The sequence below is a fragment of the Epinephelus moara genome, chromosome 23 (genome assembly GCF_006386435.1).
Source record: "Epinephelus moara isolate mb chromosome 23, YSFRI_EMoa_1.0, whole genome shotgun sequence".
Taxonomy (NCBI): Eukaryota; Metazoa; Chordata; class Actinopteri; order Perciformes; family Serranidae; genus Epinephelus; species Epinephelus moara.
This window is the reverse complement of record NC_065528.1, coordinates 28,415,164-28,432,590: the sequence shown is the minus strand read 5'-3', so window position 1 is coordinate 28,432,590 and position 17,427 is coordinate 28,415,164. Positions and strand designations below refer to the sequence as shown.

The window sequence follows — 17,427 nt, the reverse complement described above, 5'->3', positions numbered from 1 at the left end:
GGGGGGGGGGGGGGCGAGCTAGCTCCATTGTGTTTGATAACATTGTTGAACGTAAACAGAAGTGACGCCCAACAGTGCTTAGCGTGCCTTTCATATTGAATTAAAGCCAAGTCAAGTGAAGTCTCAAGTTATGAATATAAAGTCAAAGTCAAGTCTTTTACCAATGTTAGTCAAGCAAGTCTCAAGTCATCAAATTTGCGACTTGAGTCTGACTCGAGTCAAGTCATGTGACTCGTAGCATGTGTACGGCCCCTAAAACAGTGGTTCCCAACTGGTTCAGCCACGGGGTCCAGATTTTGCCTTAGTCATTAGTTCAAGGTCCGGGGTCCAGATTTTGCCTTAGTCATTAGTTCAAGGTCCACACAGTTTGTATTTAGTGTCATACTTGTGTTTGGCCATGTCGTCGAGCTAGTTTGCTGTCTCTGTTAAGTAACTGCAGAAAACAGCACTTCAAAATAAAAGCTCTGTGCCAGAAATTTACTGTACTTCAAAACAAAGTATGTTTTTTTTTGTTTGTTTTTTGTTTTACAAATCTGACACGTTGGCAAGTCACTTGCGGTCCATTTAGAATGGACCCACGTCCCACCAGTTCGGAACTACTGCACTAAAGTGTGTCTCTGAAAACATTTGAGGTAAGAAGAAGGCAATGCAGTAACAGAATCTTGATTCACATTTGTTCAGCTCTGCCTAGTTTGACAGTTTGACACAGTTCATGAGTAGGGGTGTAACGATACATCGATCCACATCGATACATCGATTCATTGATTAATGATCCAATTACATCGATGCAAAATGAAAACATCGATCCATATCGTCATCTTAAAGGTACACCTTTATTTTGAAATTCACATAGCACGTCTGTGTCACCATTTTAGTGAACAGGTCTATTTTTATTATTTTTTGTTACAGAATAATACTGTTTTTCATTAAATGATACCTGGAAGATACCTGAAATAAAATGGTCAAATCATATTCTAGTTGTTTTTGTGAGTTGATGTAAATGATTGTGTTTGATGGGCATATGATATCGCGTCATATCGATCGCAGGCTCCTGAATCGAATTGAAATCGTATCGTGACAGACTTTGTGATATCGGCAAACATTGTATCGTCATCCAAACAAATCGATATAATATCGTATCGTGATGAAGCTGGTGATTTACACCCCTATTCATGAGTAGTGAGTGACATGATTGACAGCAGCGACGGAGACTCCTCCTCTCTGATTGGTTTGGAAATGCCATTAGAAGCTCTACAAGCAGGAGGAGGAACATCATTTTTTCACAGATTGTCTGTCTCATGTAAGACTGTGTGGATGAAGGGACGGTTTCAGCAAAAAGTAATTTTAAAAAAGTTACAAACAACGCCTTTAATCAAGAAAATTATCGGCAGATTATTCAGTGATGAAAATAAGAGTTAGTTGCAGCGTTAGGTTAATTAAAACTACTATCAGGTCAAAATCAGCCAGCTAACTGACTGAGAGGAGACAGCCGTCACTATCTCTGTCACTATTCAGACACTCTGCATCTCTGACCCGAGGCAGTGTGTGTCCGTGCACGTGTGTCCACAGAAAGTAATTAATCTGGCTATTGACTCCAAACAGTGACACACATTGTCACCCACAGACTGTAACGTGCACTGGTTTATATGCTTTCAATCAGACAAGACATGGCAACAAGAGCGTTCTTCACACAGATGCAGGTACTTTGCGTTGCATGTTCTTTACTCTGTGATCACATACAGCAGATTCCTTATTGAGGACATCTCTCTCTCCCTCTTGCATTTCTCTCCTGCTGTGCTCTGATTTTAGAAACGATAGCCCAAATGTGATTACTGTGACCACACTCTGCTCTCTCTGATGTTACTCTGCCTCTCTGAGCGTCCTCTTACAAACTCTGTGTATTCTGTTGATGTTGATATTTTCATAATGGATCAGTGTGCGCCTGCAATCACATCACCTCCTGAACTTTGAATAGCACTTGCATTAATCCAGCCGTCGATGACTGTCGTTTGAGTCGACCTGTGATTCACACAGGCGAGTAATGCGTCCTGGGAAGCTCGGGATCACATGACGCATGGCCTCCCCTCACTCCCCGCCCTCCTCTCACGACGGGAAACAGTTTTCTGTTTGTTTCATTCAGGAACTTTCCGTACGTGTCATGCTTCCTCTCATGGTCTGCTGTTGTTCTAAGGAGTTAAGGAGGATGAGGGATTCAGATGAGACAGGAAAGGTTTTGGGTCGTCCCTGTGTGACCTGTTTCCTGGAGCTCAGATAAAGCCGGAGCCGAGGCAAAACACCTCGTTCACGTAGGCAGACCACAGTTTATCTGTCTTACATTACCAGTAAGGTCTTAATGAACACAGCTCACATATACAATCTGTGGTATGTACAGTATATGTGCATGTCCTTGACCTGATATGCTGGTATATTTAAGTTACATAAAGAGGCAGGATGACCCCAAAACTTTTGCATGTGGGATGATAATCATTAAGGCTGCTTGTTCAAATCTTTAGACAGGTATGGAAATATTATAAAACATGTGAGGGGCTGGAATCACCTAAGCGATTAATTGACTAATTGTTTCAGCTTTCAACCAGTATGTAAACTGGTGCACAGGACACACTAATCCGCTCTCTCCTAAACTTTGTGTACAGTACACCTGCATTTTAGGCTGCAAATAGGGTGACAGCATCGTTCTTTAGAGCACCAGAGTCCAGAGCACTGGAGCAACATAGTATCCTTCAGTGGGACGAAACTGTTACCATTCTCAGCTGAGCATTATAGGTCATCTCAAAGCCTCAACAAAGGCTGTGGCTTCTTCCAGAGAGTGGAAAGTTTTAACAGTACACTATGACCTTGAGGGAAGCAGGATAAATCATGGCACAGTGAGCCCCATCGATACTCTGAAGCCCCTTCCTTACTTGGTCATATTCTCAGCATCTTTTCTGCTTCTCAGCGTCAAAATCCGCGAGGAAGTGAATCCCCGCATCTTCATGTTGGATGTCTTCAAACCATCTGGCAGCATCCATCACCCTTTGACAGTCACTGAAGTTGCAGAACTGGCACAGGGAAACCTAGACATCAGGGACCCGAGATCCTGTGCGCTCTTTCTAGCTTAATGCGGCTGCCCTCATAAACTTAGTTGCATTCGTCACCTCCAGCTTTTACTGAAGGCCTACAATCCCTAGATTTTTGCGTCGTCCTCTATTCTCATAATCCTGGAGACATTCTGTTATTTCCTTTGCAGTTCTTTCTAAAGAGAGCGGACGCTGTTCGGCATTAGTTGATGTGTTTCCACCATCAGGATTCTCTGCTCCGCCTCGTAAACATGCAACATCTTTTTTTTTGCCAACAGTAGGTATCAAACAAAAGCAAGAGACTGCATCTTATGAAGTTTCTGTTAGCTGTCACTTCTAAGCAGAAGACAGAACATCTCAGAGCCTGACCGGGCAATGCCTTTCTTTATCCGGGCAACTGCCTGTGTCTCAATTACATTCACCCTGAGTCTGTGTCTGCAGCTGCCTGTACCAGAGAGCTGTTGAAAGCGAGGAGTGCTCACTCTGCACCTACATCTGGGGACTGAAACGTCCCCAGAAGTATGCAGCACACTGTTCAGCTTGAAGAATCCTGCCTGAGGGGTCTCCAACTGATGATTCAAATCTTTGACTTCTAGGGGGCAGCCGTAGCAACTAGACAGATATGAGTGTGGTGTCAATCTTCTCATCTGACTCTCAGCATGAAAGCCAAAATGCTGGACCGTTCCTTCGGCACTACATGCCTTACTCATAGTTTTGATATCATATATCTGTACTGTGTGTCTCACATAGTAGCAATCACTCCAGTGTCTGGAAGCTGGAGTGTTTCTCTGTGCGACACCAGGAGAATACTGATGAGCCAGAGCTGACTGGCAGGATATTATACAGTAGAGAGAGTGTCGGCGTCTGTGAGTTAATCTGTGCACGGTTTACATCATCTCTGTGGTAGTATCGGATGGGATTAGCCGCTTTGATGCTACAGAGAAGACGGAGCTGAGTTGTGGCCTACTTTGAGGCTGATGAGGGGGTGTCGTGTGAACACAGAGTCCTGAAACTCAGTCTCAAATCAGTAATCAATACTACTGCGGCATTTAGACTAATAACACTTGTGCTGTACCCCCCAGAAAAGGGGTCAGCTCGCGGGCTGCCCGGTCTGGATCGATAACCCGTGGGGCACACACACTTTACAGGATGGTAATATGTTGGTTTCTATTGTCTGAGATTTTTAATCTCAGGAGATTTTTCTGGTCAAATAAGATAAATAAAATCAACAGGATTTTATTTATTCCAATCTTTAACATTAACAGAACAAAGCACCTTTCAAAACGAGTCCCATTTTTTAACAAAGCACTTCACGTACGGCACGAAACACTAAGCAGATTAGTGAATAATAGATCCTATTCATGATTGGGCTCTGCGCAGTTTGGGATTTTATTCGAGGCTCTCTAGCACTCGCAAGAAAAATTTTTGACATTTCGATCAGCCTGAGGTTTGTTCTGCATTGAAATGTCAGCGCACTTTAAAATGTGAGGCCCTGTGTCACCGTGGTTGTGACTGGATGTGTCAGACGGTTTAAAGAGGGGAATGCAGAGACTCCTCCTAGGAAGCAAGACATAAAACACAAGTGTGTGTTTCTGTGTAGTGTCTCCAATGAAAGATGAACAAACTTGTTTCCTTTTCTGGAGCTTAAAGAATCCTTCCCCTCCGTCTGTCACCCGTGTATTTTGAAAGGATGAAAGCTCGACTTTTATTGATGCCGAAAATGTAAACATTCAGTTACAACACCAAAATGGAAATCCAACAAACTGGAGCAGTTATGTGGTTTTTGCACCACAGCAGAGCTATGTAAGAGCTGGGAGTGTTTTTACAAACACACATTGCACTTATTGTTGTTGCCTCAAAGAGATTGTCTCCTGGGATACTCCTTTTGACCATGAGTGCGTGTGTGTGTGTTCTGAGTGCACACACACGGGACCTGGGGAATAAACCCAAGCTAGAGGGAGCACACTAAAATAACTGAAAGAGTCGCAGGTGAATCATTTAGTATTTTAAGCTGGAATATGTATCACAAATCCTCTGGGGTGTAGAGTAATGGAAAGCCCTGCTGTTACCTAATTGACTGGATTATAACCTTTCCCCTGTGTGTGATTTTCAGGGAGGACGCTTGTGGAGACTGGCTGAAGCCTTGTGGAGATGGAGTCCGATGCACCAGGCGGCTGCGTCTCAGAAGCTGGGCCAGCAGCTGGTGTGTAGAAAGGAATGCTGGCACTGAAAGCAGCAGCTTCACTCTGTTTTCTATTTAAAGACATGTCTTCTTTTATTCACTTTTTTTCCACGTGTTTCTCCTTCTCTCGTAGGACTGTGTGTTCGGCCAGTACTCGGTGAAGTGCATTCTGGACCAGGACGTGCTGCTGCAGGAGGATGTGGAGCTGATCGAGCTGCTGGACCCGAGTCTGCTCACCCTCGGCTCATCTGCCTCTGGCTCATCCAGCCGAGCGAGCGCCCTGCCCAGACCGAGCCTCATAGCCCAGCCCTCCCTATGGTACATTGTCAAGACAGAAACACACACAGACACCACAGTGGAAGGGCAACACAACTGGTTCGCCAGAGAATATAATGCATTCCAGCACAGCAGCAGCACAAACGAAAGCTACAACCTCTAAATCATTTCAGTCTAACCATGACCTTTCTCACAAAGGGTTCTGACGGTCATGAAATTTCCAGGGCTGGTGCCTGCGGTTATTCCACAGGCTAGTTAATAACATGTCGGGCAGGAAATCCAAAGTGTGGGATCATTTTGAGAAGGTGAAGGACGAACCCAAGGTGATATGTAAACTCATCTTCATTGGTCGACTACAAACATGACGTATCATCTGAAACATGGAAGTAGCTACATGCCCATTAGCCCACAGCGTCATTAACAGGCGGCTCGCTCAGTGTGTGACGTGCACTTGTAGATAAAATATAGGCCTATATTAATGAAGGTTCATTAGTACGGTTTTGTATTTCTCTGTAATGTAGCACAGTGTTAACAATGATACTGATACTATTCTTTCTCACACCTCCCTCAGGGACATGGCGGGGCTGGTCGGCCTGGCTGCAGTGCTGCTGGGTCTCTGCTCCATATCTGAGGGCCTGTGGCCGCTGGCCGCCGCCCCCTGGGGCCTGGCGCTGCTGGGCTGGGTGGGGCTGAGGGGCATCATGCTGTGGAGACAGGGCTGCATGGAGAGAGCCGTCCACTCGCAGGCCACACAGCTGCAGACTCTGGTCCACAACAGCAAGACTCTGACCGGGCTGTCTCGCAAAGCCCTGCGCCTGGTGCAGGAGACGGAGGTCATCTCCAGAGGGTTCACCCTGTAAGTGTGCTCGTTTTCTGTCCTCCTACATGCATATCACCCAATCACAGAATGCATTTCCTGTCAGGACTCCAACTGCTCAGTTGATCCACTACTTTGTTGGCAGTGTGTTAGTCAACTTACCTCCTCAGGTAGTCTGTCTGTAGGCGGTTTATTATTTATGTTAGTACCTAGTTCAGACCACTGTTTGTCTCTGTCTGTGTGTGTAGCTTTAGCACTGTCTATAAGAACACACTACAGCATTACACTTCAGTCACCATGTAAGTTAAAGGAATAGTTCCTACTCTTCTTGAGAGTTAGATAAGAAGATCAATGCCACTCTCATGTTTGTACGGGAAGTATGAAGCTACAGCAAGCAGCCAGTTAGCTGAGTTTAGCTTAGCATAAAGACAGGAAATAGGGAAACAGCTGGCCGGGCTCTGTCCAAAGTCTGACTAGCATGGCCAGTTTTTGTACAGATTAAACAAACAAGATATAAAATGTTATTAGGTAAGTAATGTCACATTTGGACGGAGCCAGTTTCAGTCCCTGTTCCCAGTCTCAGTGCTAAGCTAGGCTAACTGGCTGCATCTGTAGCCTCATATTTACCTCACAAATATGAAAGTGCTTTTGCTCTCCACATGTACCACCTGAAGGATTAAACATGTGTCCTAAAATGTGGGACTGTTCCTTTACTAGCATGTCATATTGTCTGGTTCGTACACACCTGCCTTGTGTTTCTGACACTCCTGTGTAGTGCTCATTGTCTCAGTCCGTCGGTTTCGTCTCGTGTGTCGTCCTCAGTGATGTGATGTTCAGTGTTGTGTGTGCCCCCCTGCCTCTTTGGGACGTCTCCACAGTTGTATCACATTTCACTTGTCAAGTTTGCTCGACAGGGTGAGTGCGGCCAGCTCCTTTAGCAGGGCGGGGCCGGGGGCGGTGCCAAGAGGCCAGCAGCTGATCGGACTGAGGAAGGCCCTGTACCGGGCGCTCCGCACGGCCTTCAGAGCGTCACGTAGAGCCACCTGTCATATGCTCAAGGCATATCCTTTACCTGGAGAGAAAGGCTTAGTACTCAAGTGTTTTCATGCTGTGTTGGCCTGTTTGTAGTGACACAGAGGCTTGAATCTGAATACTTTACACGTGAAAGCACAAATAATGTGATTGAAACAGATTTTTATTCTAGGCAAAGTTGATCTATTATCCTGATTTACACAAAATAAAAAAAAGCCCATTCTTTTCACAACATAGGACTTTGATTTCACTAACTCGTCATTTAATTTACTACACAATATTAAAAAATGATTGTTATACTCTGTAGTCCACTGAGTCACCGCACAGGGGGCTGAAAGGGTGTTAACAAGAGGACATGTCGTGCTGTAGTGAGACAAAGATCCTGCTGCGGCAGCTGGATTTCTTTCAGATCCCTGCAAATGTTACATCAAAATGAAGCTGAGAACCTGCAGGTGTTAGCTGATTATTATTTTTTTAAAAAGAGATGTTTTAAGACTTAATGTCCACTATCATCCTGCCAAGTATTGGATGGTTATTTCAATAGTTGGAAACAAAAAGAGGTGGGAAATAAATGTGGCATCAAGAAATGAAATATAATTAAAAATAAATAAATTAATTAATAAATCCCCTGAAATAAATAGAAATATCCTTTGAAAAATAGCTTCTTTTTTTAAATTAAAAAATATTTATTTATTTATTGAACTATATTGATTCATTTATATATTTATATTTACATTTATTTTTATATGTATTTTATATTTATTTCCTCATACCCATATTTCTTTATTTCATAAGGATATGTATTCATGTTATAGCTGTATTTTTTATTTTATAGCCATATTTATTTATATCAAAGGCATATTTAATTATTTCATAGGGATATTCTTTTATTTCATAGATTATTTATTTCTGGGGTGTACTGACTTATTTCATAGATATTTTATTTTATAGCCATATTTATTTATTTCATGGGTATAATCTTTATTTCATTAGCTTTTTTTATAGTCTCATTTATTTATTATAATAAATAATATTAGCTTAACTGACACTCGATAGTGGTAGGATTCAAACGGTCCACAAAATGTAGTTTTGTTAAAAATTGAAATAAAGAATGAGACACGACACAATGAGAAAGAGAGATGAAAAGTAGGCCACAGTATGAGGATGTGCAAATATATATTTTATAATTAATTATATTCCATTCTTATATTAGTTTGATGCTGTGAAGGCACAACAATTTCATTTTCAATGAATATCAGGTTAGAAAATACTGATATAATTCAACTTTTGGGATAAACCAAGCCCACTTCCTGTCTTATATCAGAATACAAATACAGACAGAGACATATAATGACGTCTTTGTACACCTATGTTAACTCGCCTGGATTTGGTGTTGTTTGTAAAGCAAAATGCATAAACTGATACTGTTTTTTACTTGTTGTCACAAACTGTCCGATGCATACATACACTTAAAGCTTCTCTTACATCTGCAGTGTGGAGGGAAACTGTCACTGAGTTCTTGGCCTTTGGGACTGAGAACAGCAGCTGTTACTCAGTAAGAGGAGAATGCTGGTTCTTTGATGGCGAGGTTGGAAATCCCCAGACCTCTTTTGATGTCATTCAATTGTTCTCTATTTTGTACTCTTTTATAGTCATTAACATGCAAAGGGACGATGGAATAACCCTCTATAAATTAAGATTTATGTGAGGTTTTATGAGACAAAAAGAAGGTGCAGACATTGTTTTCACAGAAGTGTGATGCGTCCTTAACCCCTCCCAACGTTCCCTCTGAACTCTGAGATCGATAATGTGACCAACTATGTGTCTGCGGTGCCTCTGAAGGAGCTGGGGCTCGGCCTGGGGATCGAGCACCTGGGTGATGAGCAGGCACAGGAGCTGACGGATGACTACAGCCTGCCTGCCCTGAAGGTAAGGCCCGGTTTATCCTGCAGGCATGAGAGAAGTGATGATCTTCTCGTCTGACTCTCAGCGAGAACGGGTAGAAGCTTAATCTTAATCCACTTCATCCACTTCTCTGCTGTCTATCTTGTCAGATCAGTGTCTTCTAACGCAAACAGTTTTGTCACATAGCTTATCGCTTCAGAGCGTCAGTCCTTCATGATGTCATTTTGAAGTAAAAGGACTGAAACAAGCAACAGTTGACGGCTAAAAAAGCCAAAGAAATGTCCTGGTTTTATGATGAAGGTTATAATTATATACTTTTGTCCTCCTGCAGATGCTGTTTCAGCTGTGGGTGGGACAAAGCTCTGAATGTTTCCGTCGACTGGCTCTCCTCCTGTCGCCCCAAAGAATAGAGGAGCAAGAAGAGGGGCTACCTAAAGGAGACACCTCCCCTCCTCTTCCTCCTCCTCCTCCCCCGCTGCACCGCTCCATCGCAGCAGTGACCGAGCCCCTCCATCACGCTCTGGCCAGCTGCCTCTGCGAGGTGCAGCGCAGCTACGACTTCCACCGACACTTTGAGACCCAGCTGAGGACGACGGGCTCGGACAAGACGGGCAGAGCCAGGGAGAAATGCCGAGAGCTCAACACCCTGCACACCTCCATCCGAAGCCTGCAGCTGCACCTCAAAGCCCTGCTTAGCGAGTGAGACACACACACTCACACAATCCTGACTGTCCTCATTCTACACTTCCTATAAGAGGAGATGAGACTTTAATGACCAGTGTGGGGAAACTGGGTCATTCCACCAGCAGAGCAGTAATAATGCATAGTTAAGACATAAATAAGGTATATAAAGATGCAGGGATGGACAAGAAATATATTGATATATAAAAATATTTAAAATATGGAAAAGCAGGACCTCCACATATGAAAATCAGAGTTGCAACAATTATTTTCATTATCGATTCATCCATCCATTGTCGTCTGCTTACCCAGACTGGGTTGATTAATCCGAAACATGCTCTGTGTAGGGCAGCACGGTGATGCAGTGGTTAGTAGTGTTGCCTTATTGCAAGAGGGTTCCGGGTTTGAATCTGCCAGGGCCTTTCTGTCTAGAGTGTGCATGTTCTCCCTGTGTGTGATCGCCCCCTAATCAACTAATCGTTGCAGCTCTGATTAAAAAAATATAATGTAAAAATTAAATAATTTTAGAAAGCATGAGCCACAAATAAAAGATGTAATATTACTGAAAGGGAAAATATAAAAGTTCAAACTATTCACTGAATGTTTAAAAAAAAAAAAACAGTAGTGAGATTCTGAGTAAATTTGGGTAACAGCCGTTATCCCTCAGGACCCTGACACACCCAGCCGACAGGCGGATGTCAGTTAGTGTCGACCGTCTGTTGCCCTATTTTTTTTATTTTTTGCAGTGTGTCCCGCTCCGTTGGCACTAGTCGGCCCTTGTTGGCTGTTAGTTGGCTGATTCAGCACTTTGAATCAGAGTCAGAGCTGGCAGGGCCCGTTGGTGAATGAAATCACCCTTGAGAAGAGAAACAGAAGTGAGGAAAGTAAACAACTTAAATCAAGAGTGTGTGAGATCAAAACAAACTTGGTATATTAGGTAAGTTTTTTTTTTTGCATTGCAGAAACTGTAACTGTTCCTGTTATTGATCGTTGGCGCATAGTAAATATCCTTGGTTCTGTCAACATCAGGTTGTGTTGTTAATGTTCTAATTGGTTAACTAGCGTTGAATCCGTCCTTTCTGTTTTCCGGTTTCCTCTTTTTGAATGACGAATACAGACTAATGCGACCTGCTGGTGTGGAGAGTTACATCCCCTCATGCAGGCCCAAAATGTATGTGCAAGTTGACTGTTGGTTGTAGTCTTTGCGGTGTGTTCTAGTGCAAATTTTTGGCCGAGACATAGGTGACGTGATGTGACGCAACAGTTGGCTTTTGTTGCCATGTTTCTATGATGTCAGTTTGGTGTCTGGGTCTTGATTTCCCTAATCCTTGATATGTTTCAAGTTACACAAATAAGAAGGTGCAATTTACTATTCTTCACACCTGTCTCATGTTTGCATCAGTGGCATTGAAGTTCATTTAATTTATATATTTGGGTGTTTAATACCTTGTTATTGGAATCTTAAAGTAGAGCTATGACAGGAAATGAGGCCAGAGAGATGAAGGATGACATGCACCCAAGATTTCACACTCTCATTTTGTGTTGTCACATTTGTCCTCTTGATCTGTTCTTGATGTCATCAGGATGATCATCCTGGAGGACGACCTGGAGAAACTGATGGTGTCCAAGGAGCCGACAGAATTGACATACGAGGGCTACCAGGACCTCAGTGAGCGGCTGCACCAGCTGCAGCCTCACATGCAGGCCAGCACCGGCTGCTGGGAGGACACCATCAGCCAGGTGGAGCGCATGCTGAGACGCGTCAACGCCTGTCCAGGTGAGCTGGGGTCAAACACGAACACTGCTGTGTGTTAAATATGACGCTCCAGCTGACAGCCAAGACAGAACAGTGACACCCCCTTTAGTAGTATATTGGTTTCCATATTTACACAGCGTCTATATTTAGCTCGCACTTCCTCCTTCCTTTACCATGACTCAATACTATTGTGGGACACGAAACAGACCAACCAGAGTGGGGCAGTCAACACAGTTCATATACACACCATCTCTGCAGGTAATGCTGGGGGTCAGGAGCAGTGTTGTCCCCCTGTACCTGAGATCCCTGCTCCTCCTCCGTCCTACCCGCTGATCCTGGACAGAGACCCTGTGCCAGAAGAGCTGGTGAGTTCTCTTATCACAGTCAAGATTTAATGTCCCAAGTATGGCCATGTCGTCTCAGTCATCCTCCATCCTGATCTGTTTACCTGTTGTCACCCTCCCCTGTTGTTTCATTTGACCAGGAGTGGGAGGCCTACGTGTCCGACTCAGACTCTGACGGCGAAGGCAGAGGCTCTTGGTGCGACATCTTGTCCCCGGAGGAGCGGGAGCGTCAGCGGCGGGAGAGGGAGGAGTCCCGTCGCGTCCTGTCAGAGCTCAAAGCTGTGCTGGGCTTCCGTGCGTCAGAGGGGGAGAGGATGAAGAGGAAGCAGCTGCTCTTCAAAGACCAAGGTCTGTACTGATCCATGTCACCTCTCTGCTGCCATCATTTATAGATGAGGATGTTAGAGTGTAATGGGCTATCATGCACGTTTTCAGGTTCATACTTGTTTTTTGGGTCTCTACTAAAACATTTACATGCTTTAAAGTTAAAAAAAAAACTTTATTTCCATGTGAAATTAATATAAATATAAACGCTTGTAGATTCACTCATTAATAAAAGTGTCTGTCATCCAAGAGAGACAACAAGTTGTGATGTGGAAGACCCAGAAACACTGACCAATCAGAGCAGACAGTCATACCAGTCACATCAGATGGAGCTTGACTGACCTGTCCACATCGCATTTTTAATTCAAACCAGAAATCAATAGATCTGTTCAATTCTTAATGATCTATTTCTCTTTCCCTGCAGCTGCTGTGACGCCCTCAGCTCGCAGCGACACTTCAGATCCTGTCACAAAGCTGTCAGACGCTCCTGCCACTCTGGGATCAGTCGAAAGTGGTGATGAAGAAGGAAACCACTTTTCAGAGTGCTCTGCAGGAAACGAAGGGGAGGAAGGGGAAGGAAGAGACGGCAGGGTGAGGCCTGACCCCTCCGCAGAGCCGGTAACGGAGTTCAGCTGCGGCTCGGAGGTGAAGGAGGGGGATTTGGTTGGAACTTCAGTGTGCACGAGAGGAGGAGGAGGGGCGTCCGAGCTGCACCAGTACGACGGCGTCCTGGAGGAGGGCGAGGGCCAGAACGGTCTGGACTGCTTCGTGAAGCCTAAAGTCCCCGCTGTGTCTGTGATGGACAGACTGACGGAGCTCCACGGCTCAGAGGCGCTCAGCTTCAGCTCCGCCCTCGCCGCTCAGGTGGCGGCACGCTCGCACTCGCTCATCGCCATGGAGGAGCAGACATTTGGAGATGATGAAGAGGATGATGATGAAGAGGAGAACGACAGACGAACCCCTGAGAAGGACTTAAGCTAAAAACCGCGCTGCTTTAATGGAGCACTGAGCAGAGACTGTATTTCTGTCTGATGTCTGAGTGTCTGTGATCGATGGGTCTGTGTTACTCTTTACTGTTTCTGTGGAGGCATTTCAGATTTACGCCACTCTATCACCCATCCGTCCATGTCACCGTTCATTACCCACAATTCTTACTGCTCTTTTGCTGTTGAAACTCAGGTACCAGAACCACTACAACAAATATGACCTTGTTTTAATGTCAGGAGACCAGAATGTTACCTGGTGGCGTCCACATGGTGTGTATCGTTCAGTAGATGTGGGAACAAAGATTGTATGTAACAAGTCGATGGCTTCAAATTTAAAAATGTGTAATAGGAGAAGAAAGTGGTTTTAAATGCAGTTTCAGGACGTTTGGGGCTGGAGGAGTTACAAGGTTTGAGAGCAATATTTTGATTTACAGCAGTACCTCTGTGTGTTCAGACAGAACGTGAAGTTGGACATGAGTTAGCCTGCACGTCATGAATTGATGCGAAACAATGATGGTGCAGTTTTTAAACGTTTAATCTTAAGCGACAAAATTTGAGCTTGTCCCAGGTGGTGTCGTCATGATACTGGAATTTCTAATTACTATACAGCACTTTAAAAAATATCAATATTCAAGACGATTTTTGATACTATGGGGAACATTAACATTAATACAGATAAACTTTTAACTAATCGATATGACTATGAAACTTCTCTGGACGTTTTCAAGTTATGGAAGCTGACACTGGGTGAGAGGCAGGGTTCACCCTGGACAGGTCACCAGACTATCACAGGGCTGACACATAGAGACAGACAACCATTCACACTCACATTCACACCTACGGACAATTTAGAGTCACCAATTAACCTGCATGCAACCAGAGTACCTGGAGAAAACCCACGCTGACACGGGGAGAACATGCAAACTCGGTCTGAGGCGAGAATGCTAACCAGTGCATTAATAACTAGTGTCTCCCCTTAAAAGAACTGTCACTGTGTTGCCTATTTCTTGCCTAAAATGTTATCAGAAGCATATTTTAGTACACAGTTTAGCTGTAATATGAGAATTTGTGAACAGGTAGCCATACTGTTTCCTGTGTTGTAAAAATGGAGGCTGAAAAACTGACATTAAACAGTAAAACTAACAAGTTCTGATCAAATATCAACCAAGATTTTGTCGCCAGTTTCTCACCCTAGGAACTTCAACTTACTGTTAAACTGTAATTCGATATCGTTTGTTACCAGCCGGCCGCCATCTTGTTTGCTATATCAAAACGGACACACTCGCATAACATAACCCACCAGTGGGAGCGTGTATTGGTCCGGTACGTTGCAGTGCATTCTGGTAGTTGTAGGTTTTCTACCTCTTGAGCAAAAGCAAATGCCACAGACCTTTCTCTCTGTTTTCTCTGGTCATGTAGCACCAGTTTTAAAACTATTTTCATCTTTCTACTGCATAGTTTTTTGAAAAGTCCGTCTTTCCTGCAATGAAATACTTCTTTTAGTACTTGAGTTTGTAGAGTGAAGGTTTCGGGCGAGAAAACGTAGTCCAGGGGTCAAGTTTGCACGAATGTCGCGAGGCTAAGATTTGCGTTCTGTCTGAACACACCTAAAGCAGAAGGTTGAACTCAGCTGGCCTTAATTCTTGTCGTCCATCAGTGTGAGAGGGAACTCTGCTCGAAGAGGAAGTGAAAATCTATTTTTACTGTCAGCGCTTTATTTTTGTCCGGCCCTTTCTGCAGTCCATCTCCCTACTTACCGTCTGACTGGACACAATGGGGGTCGGACACGTAGCCGACCACACACTCACAACCCTGTTTGGAATACAACACTACAATTCATAAAGACTGGAGCGGTCCCATCTGTCAGCGTCTGTGTTTACAGGGGCGCACTCGGAGGAAAGACTTGTTTATGACTTGACACTTTATGAACTGAACTGCTGTGAGGTTTGAAATCAAATACTTGTACGGGTAGAGTGATAAAAAGGAAGATGGTTTTCTCTTGTGTGAGGGCAATCTATAACTTTATCTTTCATATGAAGATGCCATAAGAGTCTGACTCCCCTGGTGTATGCCCCCAACCCCTCTACTCCTCCACCTTCCCAGTCTCTCTTGTCACCATGTCTGCCTTGTCCTGACCCCTCCTGCACCCTCTCTCCGGGTGAGGTCTACCCCCCCCCCCCCCCCCCCTCCTGCATTTTCCAACGTGAAATAAAACCCCATTCTGGAAGTGTGTGGTGTATCCTGAAGTCTTTTCTGACGCTCCTGTTTCAGAGGCTTTCATGGCCGGGGTAGAGGAACAGGTTCGGTGAGTTACTTGATATGTTTTGTGGGATTTTGCATTTGTCCCAGCCGCAGCAGCTGCTGCTCCACTTTAAAGCCGCTCCTGCCTTTGGAGACTTGATGTAGTGGACTATAGACTTAACATTTAAGTGCCCCTGTCCTGGGATTTAATGCACTTAAGAAGGGAAACACCATATTTCAGTAACTCTACCTCTGACGTTTGAGTTTGGCATTAAACACATCCCACTGAAGCCGCCCATACTCAAACTGTCTCTCTCCGGAGGGGCCATGAAGACAATAAAATGTGCAACAAATGACAAGCATGCGTCTAAATATAAAGCAGCACACCACTTTATCAATGACATTAAGTTAGTAGGTTGTTTACTGTTGCAGCTGTGCCACCTAGTGGTCAGTTATGTGACTGCAACAAGTTCATGTGGCAACAATGCAGCAATTTTGTTGCACTTATCTGTGTGTAAAAATTAGCTTTATATATATGAAAAGAATATATAATGCTGTCTATGATTTTAGACGTTTGTTTTATTTATTTTTCTCACACATCATAACTTGAATTATTTTTTAGAAATAAATGTTACACTCATGATATTTACATTTATGATTATATTGTGATCAGTGCACTTTCCTACTTTACTAATACCTCCCAACAGGTTGTGTCCTCATTAGGGTCTCTCCCCAGTGCACGAGCTCCCGTTCAGCTGATTAGGCATGTTTTACTTCGTGCTGCCTTCACGTGCCCGGATTAAGCTCCAATTTCTTGACATGCATGTTTAAAGGTCCAGCCATGAATGCTATTAGATGGTTTTTGATAGGTTTTAAAATATAAAACAGTTCAACAAAATATGGACTCTCCTAAGATGTGTTTTTATTTTTACAATAAACATAATATTGTTCATCAGAGCAGAATAAAGAAGACAACATGGACTCGCAGTTTGCATAATAAAACATTTAATTTATTTTAGGTGAGTTGATTTTGGTCATTTTCCAACTTCTATAACTCTAATACACACATGAAAATAATAATAATAACAATAACAACAATAAGACAAAATCAAAGCTGATGGAAGAGCTGTCAGCTGAAGCCTCAGTGTATTGCACCCACCTGTTAAACATTAATAGTTTTGTATCATTCTCTATAGAGTTTGTATTTATTTATTCTATTTAACGTTTATTTAACCAGGAAATCACATCGAGAATGAAAATCTCTTTCACAAGAGAGACCTGGCTGAGGTAACAGCCAATTAAAATACATTTAAAATGCAACAAATACAACATATAATACAGAAATGGGAGTTTTTGAATAATTTTTTGATTGGTTCTTGATAATCAGCTCTATTTATGACTCTTATAAAACCTTTTTGTAGCATTCAAATTGGATTTGTGTACATATTTCTCCAAACCTTCACACACAGTATTTAATGTATGGAACTATAAAAGAAAGATATCAATGAATTTAGATGGAAGATCTCTTTTGTTTTGTGTAATATTGCCTAAGACATTTTTGCCTTCAAATGATTTATATGTGGTTTCCAACAAAGTTTATGTTGAACAAATAGTGAAAATGGAAAAACATAGCAGGTAAAGCTGGATTACAAACTGGGCAAAGTTAATAAAAAGAAAACAATAAAAAAAAATAAATAAATAAATAAATATATATATATATATTTTATCAGAATCCAGACATAAATACAGGTCTACAATATAAACATAAATAAACTATAAATAAATTAATACAAATTGTGCAGAGAG

At 43.1% G+C, this 17,427-nt stretch overlaps 1 protein-coding gene across 2 annotated transcripts in view; it reads left to right on the top strand.

The window, feature by feature from the left end:
- The window catches only part of vezt (vezatin, adherens junctions transmembrane protein), a 19,730-nt gene extending 4,100 nt beyond the window's left edge, over nt 1–15,630 (top strand). The window contains exons 3-12 of one of the 2 annotated variants that reach the window (XM_050036826.1): nt 5,191–5,280; nt 5,393–5,577; nt 6,107–6,391; nt 7,267–7,413; nt 9,166–9,313; nt 9,621–9,988; nt 11,554–11,747; nt 11,985–12,091; nt 12,211–12,418; nt 12,819–15,630. In XM_050036826.1, coding sequence (XP_049892783.1) covers nt 5,191–5,280; nt 5,393–5,577; nt 6,107–6,391; nt 7,267–7,413; nt 9,166–9,313; nt 9,621–9,988; nt 11,554–11,747; nt 11,985–12,091; nt 12,211–12,418; nt 12,819–13,375 — 2,289 coding nt within the window. In that variant the 3' untranslated portion in view covers nt 13,376–15,630. Of the gene's footprint in view, nt 1–5,190; nt 5,281–5,392; nt 5,578–6,106; nt 6,392–7,254; nt 7,414–9,165; nt 9,314–9,620; nt 9,989–11,553; nt 11,748–11,984; nt 12,092–12,210; nt 12,419–12,818 lie in introns of both variants that reach the window. The other variant, XM_050036825.1, reaches the window with a different exon arrangement.
- The last annotated feature ends 1,797 nt before the right edge of the window (nt 15,631–17,427 follow it).